This window comes from Polypterus senegalus, chromosome 11 (genome assembly GCF_016835505.1).
Source record: "Polypterus senegalus isolate Bchr_013 chromosome 11, ASM1683550v1, whole genome shotgun sequence".
Lineage (NCBI taxonomy): Eukaryota > Metazoa > Chordata > Cladistia > Polypteriformes > Polypteridae > Polypterus > Polypterus senegalus.
Window position 1 is genome coordinate 59,412,449 of NC_053164.1, and position 22,801 is coordinate 59,435,249.

The following is a 22,801-nucleotide window of genomic DNA, read 5'->3' on the forward strand; positions in this document are numbered from 1 at the left end:
AAATAGACATGTGAAGTGCTGTTTTATTGTACTTTGAGGCTGCTGATCACCAATTTGATAAAAAAAAAAAAATTATAATTTTTTATAGGGTCCTAGCCCTCTAAGTGCCACTGTGAGCAGGGTCAGTAATTAGGAGTGTTTTTTTGTGTTTGTGTTTGTTACAATAGAACATTTTTAGACTTTAAACATAAATTGAAGCACACATTTTAAAATTTCAAATATTTAACACAATATTGTTTATTATGCACTTCTACATATTCATGTCATGTGAACACCACACATTACAGCTGCATAATTCAGACTTTTTGAAGTTATAAACATGGTGGAATGATACCACAAACCCAAGAACGTTTATTTTTTTTATTCCTCATTCGCCGTCTTTATCCAAGGCAGATCTAAAACAGCTCAACTTAAAAGATTTTAGGCGGGATTGGCCGACAGAAAATTAGCGCCGCGCGTGCAGACCCTTTAAGGGGCGCGTGTTGTGTTTTGCTTATTTTAGGAGAGCAGCGTACAGCTACAAGTCGGGTAGAGGACGAGCCAATCAATCTGGCCAAACTAATCAATACATTGATACCTGCAATGATTGCAGGAGACTGGTATTACTTTTGATTTGCTACTTTCCATCGTTAAAAAGGTAAGAATGGCCATCGTTGCGTTAAATTTCCGTGCGGCCTGAAGCTGCTAGCAGACTGCCGGCAAAGGTGGGTGGGTACCGTATAAATGAACTGTATGCGTGCTCCCGGTTTGGGAAGACTGTTGACGGTTGTGCCCCAGTAGGCTTGAACGATGATCGAGATACTGGAGCCAGCCTGCAGCCATTCCCGAGTGGCTGTGCACCGTTTACTTGGAGAGACTGAGGCGACGGACCTGAAGGGCGCTCCTTGTGGGTGGGTAAAATCCCTCCACTGGGGCGGACGGTTCCCGAATACAAGGGTGCATTAATTCGTTTGTAATATACTTGAAAATTGCATCGTATTGTCCGTGTGTGGAACTGTGCTCCCCAGAAAAAGCGGAACATGCACTACGTGCAGCTGTGTGCAACACGTAGGGGCGATTTTGTGTTTTGGCGTCATGTTTAAGCTGCTGCAGGGTCCCGAGCTAGAAAAACATCAGAGCTATCAGCTTGGCAGCGATCGGATCTTTAAAGTGTTCGAATGCTTGTATAAATATTATTAAAATGAAGTGTTTGCGACCTTAACCCCAACCCGTGCTTAATTTTGTACCTGCTTTTCTTAGTTAATGATTCAGTTGTTTTGCTCATGATTAAGAATCGCTGCAAGATGTCACACAGTAGGTCAACGTTTACATATTCTAGAATATGTATATATTTGTGTATATATCATATTTGTATTTGTACTTCATTTTCAGTGGCCTTTTTGTGCACTGTTCAAGTATAACTTTATGCCTCTTTCAAAATTAAAAAAAAAAACCTCAATGTATTAATGTACTCACTCCAAAAAAGTTTATTTTTAAAAGTGAATATAGAGTTGATTGTTTTCTTTATATATGGAAATATACTGATTAGTGAGATTATAACTACACCTATAGCTTTTATTTTTTTGTTTTAAGAATATTGCATACTAGGCTGAAGTTTAATACAATTAACTTTTACCTCTAGGTGATTCATAATTCATTTTTGTTCATCATGTTTGTCACTTTGCATTTACTGTACTTATCTCCAGGTCAGCTGGTAAGTGGTTTTCCAAAGTTGAAAAAGAAAGAAACTTTCTTACAGGTCCATAAAAGTGACCTTTTCACACTGCTGTGAAATGTGTCTTTGGAGGGATGCCGTGAGAAGCTTGTAGTGAATAATGAAATATGCAGAGCATTTCTTATACAGTCTCTCCTTTGCCACATCAAATATATATCTAAAACTAGTTCAGGACACATGGTGTTTACGCCGGATTGTTGCTCAGAGTACTGTTAGAAAATTTTGGAGTATTACACACAGCAGCTTGGAAGGAATTTATGAATGGTTTACCGGATGACATATAATTAAATATGTATGTGTGTTTATATGTGCTGTTTCTTTTTATTAAGTGTACAATTTCTTTTCATTCTGTGTAACACAAATTGTTATTGCAAAGTACTATTAAAATTAACACACATTTATCTTTCTCTCTCATCTAACATCCCATAATAGTGCGTACTCTTATGCACAGTGGAATATGCACTTAGAAATGAGGAACATGCATCTCGATTAGTGCTCCCCTTGTAACATTTCAGATATATATAATTTAACCCAATTTAAATAATAATACAAAACAGAAAATGTACTGTTTTAGAATTCCAGATGTTAGGATTTTTATTGAACTGACATAAGACATTTAACAAGTGAGAGGAGACCATTCAGACCATCAAGCTGGTTTAGTTACCCAATTGCTGAGTCACACCAGTATCTTATCCTGATACGGATACCGATTATTAATAAAACAGAAGTATGGAAACCTGTACCATCAGTAGTAGTGGTGGTGGCATATTACAAAATAAGTATTAAAGGAGTATCTTTGCAGTGGTGTTATTTATTTGACATTGTATCAAGCCTAAACTGGAGATTTATTAGGTAATGGAAAATGAGGATCTTAATTTTAATGGAATTTGTAAAGGAGAAACGGGTATATGAACCTGAAAATATTTGCTGCTCTAGTTTATTTTACTACATCATCAGAATGGCGTACGCATAGCATTGTGACATACATTTTAATCAGCAATTAAAATATTGTAAATTTTTATTTTTCCTGTTTTAAGGGCATTTAAAATAATGAATATTTGTTGTTATAATTAAAACATTTTCATTACAGAGTATAATTTTGTCTAACTTTCAAATTCTTAAAATGCTGTAGGTAGTAGTTTTGCAGTTAGACTAAACCTGGTTTTAAAATGATAAATATATTTCAGGCCAAAGAAAATTAATTTCACGAGTGAACCCATAAAATAACACTATATCAACAGGGTTGCTGTACATGTAGCTTTTTGTTACATCCTGCCTTTTAACTGGCCGTTCATTCATCTTTTAAGTCAGATTCTTTGTTTAATTTGCCAACTGTCCAAACACTTTTTCCAGTTTCTGCACTCGTCTGTCAAGTTCAGAATGAGCCCGCATTGTGAAATATTGCAAAATGTTTTGCTCATATATAACCGGAACATAAAGAGTCCTACTTTATTCAGTCACATATACAGTGCATCCAGAAAGTATTCACAGCGCATCACTTTTTCCACATTTTGTTATGTTACAGCCTTATTCCAAAATGGATTAAATTAATTTTTTCCCTCAGAATTCTACACACAACACCCCATAATGACAACGTGAAAAAAGTTTACTTGAGATTTTTGCAGAATTATTAAAAAAAAATTGAGAAAGCACACGTACATAAGTATTCACAGCCTTTGCCATGAAGCTTAAAATTGAGCTCAGGTGCATCCTGTTTCCCCTGATCATCATTGAGATATTTCTGCAGCTTAATTGGAGTCCACCTGTGGTAAATTCAGTTGATTGGAAATGATTTGGAAAGGCACACACCTGTCTATATAAGGTCCCACAGTTGACAGTTCATGTCAGAGCTCAAACCAAGCATGAAGTCAAAGGAATTGTCTGTAGACCTCCGAGACCGGATTGTCTCGAGGCACAAATCTGGGGAAGGTTGCAGAAAAATATCTGCTACTTTGAAGGTCCCTATGAGCACAGTGGCCTCCATCATCCGTAAGTGGAAGAAGTTCAAAACCACCAGGACTCTTCCTAGAGCTGGCCGGCCATCTAAACTGAGTGATTGGGGGAAAAGGGCCTTAGTCAGGGAGGTGACCAAGAACCCGATGGTCACTCTGTCAGAGCTCCAGAGGTCCTCTGTGGAGAGAGGAGAACCTTCCAGAAAGACAACCATCTCTGCAGCAATCCACCAATCAGGAATGTATGGTAGAGTGGCCAGATGGAAGCCACTCCTTAGTAAAAGGCACATGGCAGCCCGTCTGGAGTTTGCCAAAAGGCACCTGAAGGACTCTCGGACCATGAGAAACAAAATTCTCTGGTCTGATGAGACAAAGATTGAACTTGGTGTGAATGCCAGGCTTCACGTTTGGAGGAAACCAGGCACCGCTCATCACCAGGCCAATACCGTCTCTACAGTGAAGCATGGTGGTGGCAGCATCATGCTGTGGGGATGCTTTTCAGTGGCAGAAACTGGGAGACTAGTCAGGATAAAGGGAAAGATGACTGCAGCAATATACAGAGACTTCCTGGATGAAAACCTGCTCCAGAGCACTCTTGACCTCAGACTGGGGCGACAGTTCATCTTTCAGCAGGACAACGACCCTAAGCACACAGCCAAGATATCAAAGGAGTGGCTTCAGAAAAACTCTGTGAATGTCCTTGAGTGGCCCAGCCAGAGCCCAGACTTGAATCCGATTGAACATCTCTGGAGAGATCTTAAAATGGCTGTGCACCGACGCTTCCCATCCAATCTGATGGAGCTTGAGAGGTGCTGCAAAGATGAATGGGTGAAACGGGGTAAGGATAGGTGTGCCAAGCTTGTGGAATCATATTCAAAAAGACTTGAGGCTGTAATTTCTGCCAAAGGTGCATCGATAAAGTATTGAGCAAAGGATGTGAATACTTATGTACATGTGATTTCTCAGTTTTTTAATATTTAATAAATTTGCAAAAACCTAAAGTAAACTTTTTTCACGTTGTCATTATGGGGTGTTGTGTGTAGAATTCTGAGGAAAAAAATGAATTTAATCCATTTTGGAATAAGGCTGTAACATAACAAAATGTGGAAAAAGTGATGTGCTGTGAATACTTTCAGGATGCACTGTAAGTATCAGTAAGTTGTACACATTTATACAGTATATGGAGTAATAAAACAGCCTTCACTGTGTATGATTGTGTAGCTCAGTGGTTCTCAAACTGTGGGGTGGGCCCCCCTAGGGGGGGCGTGAAGTAACAAAAAGGAAGGCGTGAATATGTGAAAAAAAGAAAACAAGAATCAAAAATATGAAAAAAACATCTGTTGAAACCAAAACTAACTTAAAGTAAATTCTGATACTAGAACAATAAATATAGAGTTAGATAAATGTCGATAAAAGTTAAGTAGGTATAATAAAATATGCTAGATATGTTAGGGGGGGCGCGATTAAAACTGTTATGAAAACTCGGGTCGCAAATACTTAAAGGTTGAGAAACGCTGGTGTAGCTCATTAATCATCAGACAAGACAATTATTTTTAGGTATTCCTTTTATTATAATAATCAGGTTTTTAAATTTGGTACAGAAAAGAAAACAACTGTGTACTAAGTTATTATGTTTCATGATTCTGAATTAGCAGAAGGTGCTGTGTATATGTGTGTGTATATATTTATATATATGTGTATATATATAATATGTCAGGGGTTCTCAGACTTGGTCCTGGGAACCCACAGGCGCTTCAAGTTTTTGTTTCAACCAAATTCATAATCGGAGACAACAACTGATAACACTGATCTCACTTAATTAGCTGGTATTTTCTTCCTCTTCTCTTATTCTGCTTTCAGAAAGCACAGAAGCATGATTTTGACATGTTCAAGACTTTTAGAAACATTTCTGTTTTTGCCATTGATTTAAATACTTAACTCTCTTTTGTTGATTTCATTATATTTTGCTCTTACTCTGTGCAGTTTGCTCTCTTCATTGTATCTTATTAATGACAATTAAAAACTAGCAGAGTAGATACCCAGGCAAACAACAGTGAATAGTGGAAGGCTGCAACTTCTTTAGCGTCAGATCCATTATTTAGTAAATTATAAATAATGGATTAATTAAACAATTAGAACACCTGGAAAAGTAGAATGACAATCAAGATGAAAATATTGTTAAAAGAAAAAATAATCATTATTCCCATATAACTGCTTAGTACATTTACATTTGCATATTTTTTATATTGTCCCCAAAACACAGAATATGGGAAATAACAGTTCACTTAATTAGCCCAAGAGTCCAATTAAAAACACAGAAGCACACTTTCAGAGACTACTATAAATCCCTATACTCGTATACTACTGAGTTTAAAGAAGACAATACACAATCTAATGCATTTCTGGATAGATTACAGATACCACAAATAGACGCTTTTAGTGTGGAGGAACTTGATAAATCTCTGGCGTTATCAGAATTACTAGATGCTATAAAGTCACTCCAAGGTGGAAAGCAGCAGGCCCTGATGGCTACCCTGCAGATTTTACAAGAAATTCTCCGCTCGGCTAGCTCCCCTCCTATTAGCAACATTTACAGAAGCCAGAGATAACCAATTTCTTCCATAAACCTTTCGCCAAGCAATAATCACTGTCTTTCCAAAACAAAATAAGGACTTATTACAATGTGCATCATACAGACCAATTTCACTTCTGAATAACAACGTTAAAATACTCTCTAAAATCATAGCTAGAAGGATGGAGAAAGTGCTCCCTCGTAATATCACAAGACCAAATTGGATTTATTAGGGGCCAACACTTATCTTCAAATCTTCGACGCCTGTTTAATGTAATATACTCACCAACTAAATCAAACACCCCAGAAATATTATTATCATTGGATGCAGAAAAAGCATTCAACATGATTGAATGGAAATACCATTTTACTACATTGGAAAAGTTTGGGTTTGGCCCGAACATTTGTGCATGGATTAAATTACTGTATACTAACCCAGAAGCTTCAGTTTGCATCAACAACATTTGCTCAGACTACTTTAAACTAGAACGTGGCACTAGACAAGGATGCCCTTGTCACTGCTGCTTTTGCATTGCCATTGAACCACTGGCAATACATTGTCGAAATACTGATCAGATAAAGGGGATTAGCAGAGAAGGACTGGAACAGAAAATCTCATTATATGCAGATGATATGGTACTGTATATTTCAGACCCAGAAAATTCTGTGCCTGCAGTCTTAGCAGCACTCACAGAATTTCAAAAGATCTGAATAAAAGTGTACTCTTTCCAGTGAATTCTCAAGCATATAATATTAGATTAGACACCCTACCTTTTATCATTGCAGAACAGTTTAAATACCTAGGGTAAACATCACAAGTAAACATAAAGCTCTATATCAACAAAATTTCGCGTCTGCATGGAAAAAATTAAACAAGACTTGCATAGATGGTCAACCCTTCATCTCACACTAGCTGGAAGAATTAACACTGTTAAGATGAATATTCTTCCTAAGCTTTTTTATTTCAAAACATCCCAATATACATTAATAAATCATTCTTTAAGCAATTAGATTCAACAATAACCTCATTTATTTGGAATTCAAAACATCCACGCATCAAAAGAGCGACCCTACAAAGACAAAAGGCAGAAGGTGGCATGGCTCTACCTAACTTCCAGTTTTATTACTGGGCAGCAAATATACAGGCGATAAGAACCTGGACACAAATAGAAGAACATACACAGGCTTGGACCGCAATAGAAGTAAAATCCTGCAGTACTTCTTTGTATTCCTTGCTCTGTGCTCCAATAAACACACGCTATCGGCAATACTAATAACCCAATTGTGCTCCACTCACTTAGAATCTGGAACCAATGTAGAAAGCATTTTAAGACGGAGAAGCTTCTATCTGTGGCACCTCTGCAAGAGAACCACCTCTTTCAACCTTCACAAACATATGCAGTTTTTAATATCTGGAAAAATTTGGAATTAACTTGCTTAGAGATCTTTATATAGACAACGCCTTTGCATCCTATGAACAATTACATTCCAAATTTAACATTCCAGCTACACATTTCTTTCACTATCTTCAAATCAGGAACTTTGTTAAACAGAACCTTCCAGATTTTCCTCATCTTGCACCCTCATCCATGCTGGAAAAGTATTGCTCAATCTCAAGGACTTAGACTCTATCTCTACAATATATAAAATCATTTTACAATCCCCCTTTTTTTTTCAAAGATCCAAGAGGACACTGGGAAAAAGATCTCTCAATTAATATATCAGAAAAGGAGTGGAAAGTAGCAATGCAGAGAATTCACTCGAGCTCCATATGCGCAAAGCATACAATTATACAACTCAAAATTATATATCGAGCACATCTGTCTCGACTAAAACTCTCCAAAATGTTTCCAGGGCATGATCCAACCTGCGAACGTTGCAACCAAGTCCCAGCCTCACTAGGTCACATGTTCTGGGCCTGCACCAAATTAACATTATTCTGGAGAAAAAATTTTAATTACCTTCAGACAGCCTTGGACTCACAATCCCTCCTAACCCATTAACAGCTGTGTTTGGGGTTCTTCCAGAGGGGCTTAAAGTGGAGAAAGACAAACAAATTGTGATTGCATTCACTACACTTTGGCACGAGACTTATTCTGATAAACTGGAAGAACCCAAACTCTCCTCTTTAAGTCAGTGGGAAACTGATGTGTTATATTATTTGAAATTGGAAAAATCAAATACTCAGTTAGAGGATCCGTACAGACTTTTTTCAAAACATGGCAGGATCTAATCAGTAATATTTTAAAATAAGTTCATAAAGCACAGAGAATTTATTAATTTAGGTATGTTTACAAGCCTTAAATTTAACGCCGTTTGGCTTGCTCTCTCTCTCGGGTGGGGATCGATCTGTTCTTGGCTCAATTTTTCTTTTTGTAAAAACTTGATTGCTTTGTATGGATTGTAAAAAAATTAATAAAAATCATAAAAAAAAAAAACAGAAGCTGGTAGGACAAAAACCTGCAGCCACAGTGAGTCCCCAGGACCAAGTCTGAGAACCCCTGACTTATGTCAAATCCATTATTAATGTAAACTCAGAATCTGGTGGTTATTAACAAAAAACAAAGGAACACAAACAATTAGAATGCATTTCTAATCCATGAACAGGGCTTGTTCGGTATAAGATCATCTGTTCTTTGTGGCCAGTAAGACTCGCACTATATACTGTATATGCATACTGCTAGCTGTTTTTAAAGAACACTTGTTTGCTGTAAGTAAGTAACCAGAATGAGTGCAAACTGAAAACAATATGACATTGAAACAATACAACATTGATTAATTTACTTTTCAGACTCCTCTTGATATTACCTTCTCTTTAATTTTCGAAAAAATTTTATTGAGTAGATGAGTTGAAGGGAGAAATTATTTTTGTTTTTTTTTAACTTCTTTTTTTTTCTCAACAGTAAAACTAAAAATATAATGATGCCTTCTGGTGGTCCTACTGAGGTTCTGCGGTTCCAACTTCCTGGTCATGGAGCTGCCACACTAAGGAACATGAACCAGCTACGTTCTGATCAGCGCTTCTGTGATATCACAATTGTTGCCAATGACAACCTTAAATTCCGGGGCCACAGAGTCATTTTTGCTGCCTGTTCACCTTTTTTGCGTGACCAGTTTCTTCTCAATCCTTCCTCAGAGCTGCAGGTACAAAGGTTTTGTTTTTTTTTTTTCTTTTGCTTTTAAGTTTTTAGAATTTAATAAATTATCTGAGATTACGTACAGTCATTTATTTTGTATATCTTTTTTTAGTTACTATACATAAAGGCAAAAAATATGCAATGATTTAATTAGGCACAGTACCTTGAGTAATTCATGTATGTGAACTATTACTGTAATTTGTTTAAAAATATAGGGTTTAAATTGTTCCCATGAGGTATTACTGAAAAAAAAAACAGGCTGTCATTCATTATCTAAGTTTAAGTCTCAAGAACATTTAAAACTGATTAATGGTTTCCAGTCAATGGTCTAACTTCCTTAGGGAATACATCTTTAGTTATTTTGTAAAATAACATTTTCCATTCCACAGAAATGCAATTTGTGCAAATAATTAAACAAATTTAACCCCTTGATATACTTGAATCAGCCCATAGATGTAAATCATGCACTGCCACAAAGTTATGGCAACCATTGACACTTCAAACCTTTCTGATATTTAGGAACATATAACAAAGTTTTCCTTATCTGCTTGAAACAGTGATTCACTATGAATTTCTTTTACTTCTGTGTTTATGCAGTTTAATAAAGAAGTCTTTTGCCACACTGGTCTCTGAACTAATACACTTGTGTCTGTCTGTCCATTTCAGTGTCTGTTTATTTTCATATTCAGCTTAGTCCTGGACTAGAGAGAGCTGAAGCCTGTCTTAGCAGCACTGTGTACAACACAGGAGTCCACCCATTCCATCGCAGGGCAGTCTCATTCACTCACTTATGCTCACTTGTATGAGGGCTACTTAGAGCAGCCATGAAACTTAATACATGTATCTTATGGAGGTGTCAGAAAGCCAGCATTCCTGAAGAAGAACACCTGTAGATTCATGAAGAATGTGGAGATTCCACAATGAATAGACCAGATTTTTTATTCAGTCCTGTGGAGCTCTAAGACACTTGTGTTAATCACTGTCCTGCTGCGCTGACCATACACCTTTTTACAGAGGTGATTACAGTAGGTTAGGTGTGTAGTTCACCTTATTTCTGAACTTCTGATCTATGGATCCTGATCACTGATTCTTTAATTAAACAAATGAATGCTCAAAATAGTCTACCAAGGAGACACATCTTTTTTTAGTTTTAGCTATATCCAATTCACAACACTCTCTCAATGTGTAAAGTGTTGGATTTTGCCATGTCAAAATGTTGGACTTCAAGACGTTATTTCGCTGTGTACTAACACTTGTAAATGTGGAGTCCTAGTATCACCAATCAGACTTAGATCTGCTGATGTAAGGGTTTAATAAATACATATCCTCCTTAATAAAAGGACTGGTGTCTGTGTGTCTGTCAGATTGTTAGGGTTAGGTAGAAAAAATAAAAATAGCCAAAACATGTAGTAGAAGGATAAAGAAGCAAAATCAAAAATGAATGAATGATGAAAATATCGGCCTATTCTATTGTCTTACATTATACAATGGCAACAGCAGTGTGGTAGTAAATATTCTTGTACCTGCTTGGGCCATATGAATGGGGTTTATAGCTGTAATGCCTATGACTTATAGCTCTGCTTTGTGGGCAGGGGATGAGTAAAAATAACGATAAATTGATGCACAAATCAGTTCTGTTTAAAAGTCCTGTGTGCTATCGGATACTTTATGGAAATGTCTGTCATTTTTATAATCTCCTACTTATTCAATTGCCACAATTTATTGCTACTTAACTGTCCTTACATTTGGAAAATTAATCCTAGATTCATTTTAAGTTGTTTTGGAAAAAGAAAAAAAATTTGCAGAAATAATTCGTTTTTATGATTCTTCCTGGATACACAATAAACCTCCCAAACCTTACACTTCATAAAGCTGGTGCAAATACCTATATTATTATTATTAGGGATGGATATCTTGATTTTCTATACTTTCTGGAAGTAGGAAATCTTTGTTTTTATGTTGTGAAATTAATAGCTTTGACACATGAAAAAGGCCACTCATATACTTAATTCCAGGCTGCAAAATGCAAATATTAAGTACAGAAGTGTACAGAGTAGAGTCCAGAACAGAGTAAAAGCAGGATGTGGTCTGGTTTTTATGGCTGGTTGGTGGAAGTGACATCTTTGGGGCCAGAATCAGGCAAAATTTCCTGTGTTTGGCCTGTAGGGATAGCAGAGAAAGGTTTAGTGCACTCCGCCACCCTCTGGCCTGGTTTGGAATTGCCTTCTATTGGTTCTTTTAGCTGTCTCCCATGCTGATGTGTGTGACAATGTTTAAATCACATTGGACATCTGATACTTATTGTCTGTTCTCCTTTAATGAGCTCTTATTCCATTTAAAACATATATAGTGTCATTTTGTCTACTGTTGTAACTGCACCCGTTATCAAAACATCAGCACTTACAATAACATTTGTTACTAATCTATCATAGTTCTATTGTAATAATCTATACCCTTTCTTCTTTTTTCTCCTCTTAGTCCATTGCTGCTAATTTTCACTCAGTTAAGCAGTCAGCTGTTCCATTTGTTTATTATGCAGTGTTTATTCTCTGACTGTTACCTCTCTTGTATCCAGCCCAGCGGCTGTAAAATACCTCTCTTACTAGTTTTACTTCATTATTCTAAGTCAACAGACATGAAGGTGCTAGAGAAAGTCCAGAGAAAAGTAACCTAAGTTGATTGAAGGACTCCAAAGTATGAATTATGAGGAAAGACTGTAGGTGTTAAACCTTTTACAGTTTAAGCAAACAGATATTAACAGATGACTTGATGGAAGTGTACTATGAAGGAAATTACTACAATGGATCCCAGCAGGTGCAATTTTAAAATTAATTCTTCAACAAAAACATTTGAACACAGATACAAAATGGTTAATATAGATGTCTACAAAGAAGTTATGCAGTTTGCATGTTGTCCTTATGTTGATTTGTGAATGTGCACCATATTTGCTGCCATTTTTCCCCCAGTTTACACCAAGTTTTCCTCCTCTTTCTTTTCTCTTTTAATAATACTTTGTAGATTTTTATCATTTATATACAGTATGTACCTGTCTGATCATTTTGTTGCTTTCTACATAACAGTATTTGACAATATCTTTATTTTCTGAAATTAGTTGATGTATATTCTTAATTTAATATACACTGTGTATACACTACCCATTCCATGATAAATTATTTTATATTCTGTTGACACTTTTTCATGGTTGTTGTCGCCTCATTTTCAACATTTTTCCTATGTACTTTGAAGCGTCATAGTCTGGTTGATTTTCTTCCTTTTCAATTCCGAAGTTCTTTTTCCTTGTTAACTCCTTTTTATTACCCATACTTAGAATAACTTGTGTTTTAGTTTGATCTTTCCTTGTCCATTGACATTTTCTGTTATGTGAATTTATTTCATTTTTGTGAATTGTATGTTTTAATTTGCTAGAGCTTTTTTTTCTTGTCATTTATTTGTTTCCTTCCTAAAATGTTCTTTTCCAGTAATTTTACAATTTCCTGAAACATTAAATTCCTTGTTTCTGTGGTATTCACATAATTCTTTTAATCTTGCCAGTGGCTTTTAAAACATGTCTGTGGTATGTTTTAATTTGTTAGTATCAATGACATATATTTTGGCATTGAAATTACAAATGACTAATCATTTTTCCTTGCTTGAATATCTGAGGGGATTAATGTTTATTTTCCCATAATGTAGTATTTCTTTGTACTTCAATTTATAAACAATTGTCATTTTTTGATTGGAGGTTTCCACTACTGCCTGTTTTAATGTAGTAAATATTTATTCACTCTTACCTTTTTAAATTGTTTCTAATATTAGTAATATCCATCTTATGCATTATGTATCCATTTATAATCTTTACGCTGTTCTGTACCTTTTCTTGTTTCCCTTATTCCTTTCCATTTTTATTAGTTCTTTAACTTTTTTCCTTTTCTTCATACTTTATAAAATGATGATTTTTACATAATCATATACAGTAATCCCTCCTCGATCGCGGGGGTTGCGTTCCAGACCGCGCGATAGGTGAAAATCCGCGAAGTAGAAACCATATGTTTGTATGGTTATTTTTTATATATTTTAAGCCCTTATAAACTCTCCCACACTGTTAACATTATTAGAGCCCTCTAGACATGAAATGACACCCTTTAGTCAAAAGTTTAAACTGTGCTCCATGACAAGATTGAGATGGCAGTTCTTTCTCACAATTAAAAGAATGCAAACATATCTTCTCTTCAAAGGAGCGCCGTCAGGAGCAGAGAATGAATGTCAGAGAGAGCGCTCGCTAAGAAAAGCAAAAAATCAATACGTGCTTTTAAGTATGCAGAAGCACTGCGATAAAGCAGCATTTTGTAGAGGAGCGTCCGTATCTTCCAGGCAAACAGCCTCTGTGCAAACAGCCCCACTGCTCACACCCCCTCCGTCAGGCAGAGAGAGTGAGAGAGAGGTAGAGAGAAGCAAACAATCAAGCACATTGTATATCATTGAGGAGTTTTATTTAATATGTAATGCATGTCTGATTGGGTAGCTTCTAAGCCATCCGCCAATAGCGTCCCTTGTATGAAATCAACTGGGCAAACAAACTGAGGAAGCATGTACCATAAATTAAAAGACCCATTGTCCACATAAAGCCGCGAACCAGTGAAAAATCCGTGATATATATTTAGATGTGCTTACACTTAAAATCCGCGATAGAGTGAAGCCGCGAAAGTCGAAGTGCGATATAGCGAGGGATTACTGTACCACATCTTTTGAAAGTCACACCTTTTCTTTATCATCTTCTTCTTTCGGCTGCTCCCGTTGGGGTCGCCACAGCAGATAATCTTCTTCCATATCTTTCTGTCCTCTGCATCTTGTTCTTTTACACCCATCACCTGCATGTCCTCTCTCACGACATCCTTAAACCTTTGCTTTGGCCTTTCTTTTTTCCTCTTCTCTGGCAGCTCTATCTTTAACATCCTTCTCCCAATATTCTCAGCATCTCTCCTCTGCACATGTCCAAACCAATGCAATCTTGCCTCTCTGACTTTGTCTCCCAACCATCCAACTTGAACTGACCCTCTAATGTACTCATTTCTAATCCTGTCCATCCTTGTCACACCCAATGCAAATCTTAGCATCTTTAACTCTGCCATCTCCAGCTCTGTCTCCTGCTTTCTGGTCAGTGCCACCGTCCCTAACCCATATAACATAGCTGGTCTCGCTACCATCCTGTAGACCTTCCCTTTTACTCTTTCTGATACCCATCTGTCACAAATCACTCATAACACTCTTCTCCATCCATTCCACCCTGCCTGCACACTCTTCTTCACCTCTTTTCCACAATCCCTATTACTCTATACTGTTGATCCCAAGTATTTAAACTCATCCACCTTTGCCAACTCTACTCCCTGCATCCTCACCATTCCACTGACCTCCCTCTCATTTACACACATGTACTCTGTCTTGTTCCTACTGACCTTCATTCCTCTCCTCTCCTCTCTAGAGCATATCTCCACCTCTCCAGGGTCTCCTCAACCTGCTCCCTACTATCGCTACAGATCACAATGTCATCAGCAAACATTATAGTCCACGGGGACTCCTGCCTAATCTCGTTTGTCATCCTGTCCATCACCATTGTAAATAAGAAAGGGCTCAGAGCCGATCCCTGATGGAATCCCACCTCCAACTTTAATGCATCCGTCACTGCTATTGCAGACCTCTCCACTGTCACGCTTCCCTCGTACATATCCTGTGCAACTCTTACGTACTTCTCTGCCACTCCCGATTTCCTCATACAATACCACAGCTCCACTCTAGGCACCCTGTCATATGCTTTCTCCAGGTCCACAAAGACACAATGCAACTCCTTCTGGCCTTCTCTAAACATCTCCATCAACATCCTCAGCGCAAACATTGCATCTGTGGTGCTCTTTCTTGGCATGAAACCATACTGCTGCTCACTATTCATCACTTCACTTCTTAACCTAGCTTCCACTACTCTTTCCCATAACTTCATGCTGTGGCTCATCAATTTTATTCGCCTGTAGTTACTGCAGTCCTGCACCATCCCCCCTATTCTTCAATATCTGCACCAGTACACTTCTTCTCCACTCCTCAGGCATCCTCTCACATTCCAAGATTGCATTAAACAATCTGGTTAAAAACGCCACTGCCATCTCTCCTAAACACCTCCATGCTTCCATAGGTATGTCATCTGGACCAATGGCCTTTCCATTTTTCATCCTCTTCATAGCTGTCCTTACTTCCTTGTTGCTAATCCATTGCACTTCCTGATTCACTAGCTCCACATCATCCAACCTCTTCTCTCTCTCTCTCGTTCTCTTCATTCATCAGCCTCTCAAAGTACTCTTTCCATCTTGCTCAACACACTCTCCTTGCTTGTGAGTACGTTTCCATCTTTATCCTTTATCACCATATCCTTCTGCACATCTTTCCCAGCTCGGCCCCTCTGTCTAGCCAATCGGTACAGGTCCTTCTCTCCCTTTTTAGTGTCCAACCTGTCATACAACTCATCATACACCGTTTCTTTAGCCTTCGCCACATCTCTCTTCACCTTGTGCCTTATCTCCTTGTACTCTTGTCTACTTTCTGCATCTCTCTGACTATCCCACTTATTCTTTGCCATCCTGTTTGTCTGTATACTCTCCTGTTTTTCCTCATTCCACCTCCTGGTTTCCTTTTCCTCCTTCCTCTTTCCAGATGTCACGCCAAGCACCCTTCTTGCTGTTACCCTTACTATATCTGATGTAGTTTCCCAGCTGTCTGGTAACTTCACTGCCACCCAGTGCCTGTCTCACCTCCTCCCTAAACTCAACCTTGCAGTCTTCCTTTTTCAAATTCCACCATTTGATTCCTGGGTCTGCCCTCACTCTCTTCCTCTTCTTTATCTCCATCCTCCTCCTACAGACCACCGTCCTGTTCTGCTTAACTACACTTTCCCCTGCCACCACTTTGCAGTCTTCAATCTCCTTCAGATCAACTCTTCTGCATAGGATGTAATCTACCTGTGTGCATCTTCCTCCACTCTTGTACATAACCCTATGTTCCTTCCTCTTCTTAAAATATGTATTCACCACAGCCATGTCCATCCTTTTGGCAAAATCCACTATCCTCTGACCTTCTTCATTCCTCTCCTTAACATCATACCTACCCATCACCTCCTCATCTCCACCTCCGATCCACCTGGCCTTACTCCCCTTCCATTTAGTCTCTTGCACACACAATTTATCAACCTTCCTTCTCTCCATCATATCTGCTAACTCTCTCCCATTACCAGTCATATTTCTTATTTAGATCTACATTTTCTTCCACTTTTTCTGATTCTTGTTTCTTAGTATTGTTTTTTTAATTACTGTAAATTTTGCCTATTTTTCAGCCTTTTCTTTATTTCTTCATCTTCTTTCATTTTGTTTTTATTTCTCTTCAGGTGCTTTCAACTTCTTTATTCTCACTTTTCTGATTCTTCCAGCATATGCATTAGAGCTTGTTTCCTAAATCGCTATGTTATCTTTTTCCAAATGTCTGTTTTCGCTGCAGCTTCTGTACTGGACATTGTAAATTTGTTGCTATGTGGTCTTCCTTGCCACAGCTACAAATCCTGAGCTGTTCACTATAAAATTACATTTCATCTAATTAGTCTAAATTCTATAATTCAGGCAACTTGATCGAATTGTCATTTGGCTACAGTTTACAAGTTAAAAACAAACTTATGTGCTTATGCAGTTTGATTTCAGAACCTCTAAAATTAGCCATACAACCAAAAAGCAGATTAAATTCCTTATGTGAACGTGTGTAACTTTGCTTTCAGTTAACTAAGTAAAATAAGATTTGTTTTTCTGCAACACATTTGTTACCTTTTCAGAAAACCCAAGCCACTTGCAAAGAAACATATGGTAGAACATGTTAGAATTCACAAAAAATACTGCACCTGAAACTTCAGATTTTTCTTATATACCTTTCTTACCAAAGACAGCTCTGTTAAGTCAATCTCTCTTCTGGAACTCAAAGCAAATAGTTCTTTCTTTCTTTCTTTCTTTCTTTCTTCATCTCTATTCAGAAATGGTACTGTAAATTTCATGCCACACATCTTTAACCTTGATTAAAAAAACTTTACAACCAACTTCTGCCACAGTTTTGTAAATGTATTTGAATTTGCACTAACACTACTGTTAAATCCCATTATATTATTCATGGATTAGAATTAATTGCAAGTCAAAGTGTATAGCCAATTTAATTTTTTACATTTCTTACAGGTATCTCTTCTGCACAGTTCTAAGATTGTGGCAGATTTACTGTTGTCTTGCTACACTGGATTCTTGGAATTTGCAGTGCGAGACATTGTCAACTACCTCACAGCAGCCAGCTACCTGCAGATGGAACATGTGGTGGAGAAGTGTCGCAATGCTTTAACACAGTTCATTGAACCAAAAATTGGAATAAAAGAAGAGGGAAGTGGAGCCTCCTGTTCTATAGGAATTGCAGCTTCATGTTCCAGGGCCAAGGGTAATGCTGCAGGTACAAGTAGTCATCGTAGCAGAAAGGGAGTGGGACTATGCAAGCCCCTGATGCACTCGGGAAAACCTTCAAGCCAAATGCCAACACAGCCAAATCTGCAGCTGCCTCATCTGCACCATGCCCACCAGCAGTCGCGATTTCAACAGACAGCGGTGGCCACAGAGGATGATGAAGATATTAAGGTAGTAACCAAGCAAGTTCTAATATAATTTATTATTAATAAACCACAAATTTAGGTAACTAATTTCTGATTCAGATGTTTTTGTCTGACTTTTTAAGAAGGGTGCTAAAATGTGTATCCCACAGGATACATTTAATGTTATGAAATGTTTTATTTGTAATAGTTTTGCAGCTTTTCAGTGTATTTACTTATCTAGCTTTTTATTTTAGGTAAAGATTAAAGAATTTGCTGAAGAGTGTGGAGAAGATTATGATGAAGACTATGAAGACCTATCAGACATTTGCATTGTGGAAGATGATGGCGGAAGTGTAGCAGGAGGTCCAGAGGCAGATGGTGAACAGGAAGGGGAGGGGGACAGGGAAGAAGGAGATGGAGATGGAGAAGTTGAAATGGAGGGAGGCATTCTAGAAGATGATGCAGGATCGACAACTACTGAAGCACAAACTACAAGTACTAAAGCCAAAACCAAGATTCACAACCAGAAAGCTTCTCCGTGGCAATACAGGCGTCCATACAGTCTTCAGCAATCCATTCTGGGGAGTAGAGAGGAGAAATCTAATCAAGAGGGTGATAATGTTCACTCAACTGGTGAGGGTTTGGGTGGTGAAGAGCTGGAAGCTAGTAATGATCATTTAAATGTGCTAAGTCACCTTCCAGATGAAGGTTTAGATGAATGTGGAGACCAAAAAGACCGTCCTCAACACCAGCAGGGGTACATTAGTAAAGGAGTATACCACCAGCAGGGAGTGGTGAAAGCTCACTACAGTCTGTCTGAAGACTCTGAGGGCTTGCTTGTTATACCACGTCAGTTCTCTAGGGATGATGAGGATGACTTTGATGAAAATACCTGTAGCAACCTTGGTTTAGATAGGGGTTCAACTGACACGGTACAGGTTGGTTCCACTTCTTCTTATGAAGAGATAAGGCACAGCTTCAGTACCTCTAAGGATTTGTTTTCAGCTGCCAGCTTGTCTAGATTAACGTGCGGATCTGGAATGCAACTTGCTCTTGCTGCTAGCAGTCTAGGGCTTAAGACAATCAAATGCAATAAGTGTGAAGAGTTCTTCCAGAGTGTTGAAAAGCTGGTCACCCATATGCGATCAATTCACTATATCTTTATGTGCCCACGATGTGGAAAACAATTCAATCATAGTAGCAACCTTAACCGTCATATGAACGTGCACCGTGGAGTAAAATCCCATTCATGCCACATCTGTGGGAAGAGTTTCACACAGAAGTCCACACTCTATGATCATATGAACCTGCATAGTGGTGAAAGGCCTTACCGTTGCTCATACTGTGATGTGCGGTTTGCTCATAAACCAGCCATTCGGCGTCATCTCAAAGAACAACATGGCAAGACCACAGCAGAAAACTGCATGGATGCAAACAATGTGGCAGAGATAAGTGTAGTTGTTCGTTGAATTTAAAGTATAGGATGAATAAGCCTCAAAACAACTGTACCTGGCTATTCATTATACACTACAGTGGACTGACAGAGTAATAAGATGCTCTGGAATAAGTCAGTTTAGTTAAAGCAAAACAGAAAATGTAGCCTACATCAGAAACCGAACCATAAAACCCTGACTTCCAACCTATATATATATATATTTGTGTGTGTGTGTTTCTGATTTTATTGGGTCAGGTAGGGTGGAGTGGGGAGAAATATTTTGATAAGTAGTCAGTATAATTGGGGAACTTTGTTCACGGACACCATCTTTGAGTGCTGATTATTTGCCTTCCAGGGAGACTATTTGAATGAAAGGCATCACAACATCCTACTAATTCATACATATTGTAAATAATACTTAACAAATACATATAGTACAAAAAAGAGAGGAGAAGTAGCCTTCATACTCGAGTATGAAAGTATTTTTTATGGGCAGCTGGGAACCTATTATTTATTTGCCACATGCCATTAGGATGTCTGATGTGCTTGAAAAGCAAATTCAGCATATGATATCGAGAACCCTACACATTTTACAACAAATGGATAACAAGGAACTGTTTTAAGTAACAAGTAAAACGTTAATTCATTCAGCAGCCCTCCAGTATTGACCTGGATATTACTGTCAGATACTGTTCAGTAGTGGGCTATAGGCTTGCATGTGAGAGCTCTGTTCTCAAACGTATCTTACTGATCTAAAAGTATCCAGCAGATTCGCAGAAATCCAGGAGTAGTTGCACACTTGTTTTTTTAAGACAGCTATCAAAACAATACAACAGATAGAACAATGGAGGCAAACAGAGCCAGATGCATGCTCTGGTGGTGGCGGTGATTTGCGGGAGGAGCCGCACATGTCCACAATCACTACAGTTTATCCAGTGAACACTCCTCCCAGGTTTGGTTTGGCAATTAAAAACAACTTATTGCTTGAAATTTAATCTTGTGGTGATTCTAGGGCAGAACTTCAAGGAATCTGAAAAAAACATCTGAAGATGTTTTTACGTATTTCTGTTTTTGGTACACCCTCTTCCCACCACCATCCCTGAACCCAGTCATCTCTAGATGTCTACAATATGTCAGTTGTTTGTTGATTTTCTTCAGGGCCAAGCAGGGCATGGAATCATGATCTGGCAGTGGTCTCCTTGTTTGATCACTTTCTTCTTATCATTAATCAAGGCTGGCTCGTTAGAGATCATGAATTTTCATCATTATAAAATAAACTTAATCAAAACAGAATTAAAACGATAGATAACATGACACTACAGTAAGACGATTTTTAACATTTAAAACATTTTTCAGCCATAAGAAACTTTTGAAACAACTTCTGTTTTAGTACTTGATACCTAAGCTACAAAAGTACAAAACAGTTGCAGTATTTAACTTTTCACTGGATTGGCTGTTCATTTTATCGAAGTACTTTGCTTTTTGTAGCCTTGATGGCCATTGTAATACTAACCCTTTCTTCAACAGAAATTGTGAAGTAACTGAAGATACCTTTTTATATTGTTCAGCCAACATTCTATTGTGCTATGTCAGTTTTGGGGTACCATCTATTGTTTGATCGGTTTGGAGTTGAAGAGACACAGCTCCCCTTAATTGTCAACAATAGGACGGAATTGAGGAGTAAAGCCTGAAGGGAAGAGATATAAAGATTTTGTAGAACGCATGTCATAGAGTAGGCTCTTCAATGCCAAACCCTGTTGATGCAGTGCATAATACTGTGTGTTTTATAGCTTTAACCATTGAATCTCAAATGCAAAATGTAAATACATAGTCACTGAAATGACTTCTGAAAATGTAAAGGATCTTTATATGCAGAACAAAACCTACAGATCAGTTACCAGTCAGAAAATCTGGTTGCCATAACACTACTAATCATGTTAATCAACATTCACTAAAACACTAGCCTTGCTTAAGATATGTAAATTAAAAAAAAGTAAGTTTTTATGTATTCTCACGAAAATTATTGTTGCATGTCTCACATTTACTAATATATTAAGTGATGAAATCCCAGTACTATGACATGGAGATTGCTGTATCAACCTATTTTGTATATTTAAGAAACGTACAAATTTTGTTTAGGCAACAATTGATCAACCATGAAGCTGGTTAACCAAAACCTTTCTCCTTTACAAAATGAAATGAAGTCACGTTTAAGAGAACACACAGGAGGTTTGGAAACGGTAAAATGCAACAGTTGACAACGATCTTGCAGCTAATATTGTAAACGTAACATTTATAAACCGCTTATCAGTCTGTAGTGAATTTGTCTTCCAGTACAACCTGATAAGGCTCAAAGTTGACCCAAAAACAGAACTGTGAAGCCCATTTACCACTAGCTTGTATGTGGATGAGCCCAGGCATAGTATTTGTCATGATTTGTTATTTTTTTTTTTCTGTTAAAATGCAAATATAGTGGTTTCGAAATCTCAGTACAGCATGGCTCACTACTTCTAACATCCAAAAGCAGGTACCTGTGTTTGGCAAGAACATTATGTATGAAATTCAGACCACATGTCAAGTTACCGGGCCTTTAAAAACACGTTTGTTTGTAAACTATTGAAGTGGTGTAATCTGTCTAACTGATCAATGGCATAACTTGGAAAATGTGGATGAGCCATTTCTAAATTAAAGTGTGTAGCCACTAGTACGTACACATCCACATGAATCATTTTTGAAATGACGTTTTGTTTGTGTAATTTTAATGTTATTTGTATTATCTTTATAGTGTTGTTTGGACGGACTGGCAAATTTGAACATATCCTGAATTTTTACATTTTCATGATTACTTGCCTTTGAGACTTCTTTAAAAGAATCAGTCTGATCCCTTGTGCTGGGGATGCCTTTTCTTTTGAACTCCCTGAAAAATAGCTGTTCTCATGGTTTTTTTTGTTTTGTTTTGTTTTGTTTTATGTATTAAAACTTACAGTATTAGACTTATTTTTCTTAAAAATGTAAATATACTTTTAACAAACATTTCATAAAATAAAACTTTTTTCAATTTGTCATTTTTTTTCACCTTGTTTTCTTTATTGAACACATTGCTAAAGTTGCTGGTTGGACCCCATAGTTGTGTTTTTTGTTTTTTCTAAAAATCTTCCTTTAAATTGTCACCTCTGTATGCAAGCTCTGGATTCATCAGAGAACATTTCAGAATGAGCAGCTCTAATGGACCAGGCCATAGAAACACTATATAAAAAATACTTTTTAAAAACCACGCTTATATTAAGTTAAAAAGTGTACTAAAAAGTAAAAAATAAGTCTCTCATACGTCACTCGTAAAATCA

The 22,801-nt window shown here is 37.5% G+C and overlaps 1 protein-coding gene across 1 annotated transcript; it reads left to right on the forward strand.

Moving 5' to 3' along the window:
- The first annotated feature begins 488 nt into the window (after positions 1-488).
- zbtb12.2 (zinc finger and BTB domain containing 12, tandem duplicate 2) lies at positions 489-22,447 on the forward strand. The gene is made up of 4 exons (XM_039768741.1): positions 489-637; positions 9,142-9,382; positions 17,625-18,068; positions 18,277-22,447. The coding sequence occupies exons 2-4, from the start codon at positions 9,158-9,160 to the stop codon at positions 19,489-19,491; spliced, it is 1,884 nt and encodes a 627-aa protein (XP_039624675.1). The 5' UTR covers positions 489-637; positions 9,142-9,157; the 3' UTR covers positions 19,492-22,447.
- Positions 22,448-22,801: the final 354 nt, after the last annotated feature.

Excerpts from the sequence above, each read along its gene's own strand:
- zbtb12.2 (XM_039768741.1), top strand. The coding sequence starts at position 9,158 with ATGATGCCTTCTGGTGGTCCTACTGAGGTTCTGCGGTTCCAACTTCCT. Across the intron at positions 9,383-17,624 it reads ATCCTTCCTCAGAGCTGCAG|GTATCTCTTCTGCACAGTTC; the intron begins GTACAAAGGTTT and ends CATTTCTTACAG. Across the intron at positions 18,069-18,276 it reads AGGATGATGAAGATATTAAG|GTAAAGATTAAAGAATTTGC; the intron begins GTAGTAACCAAG and ends TTTTTATTTTAG.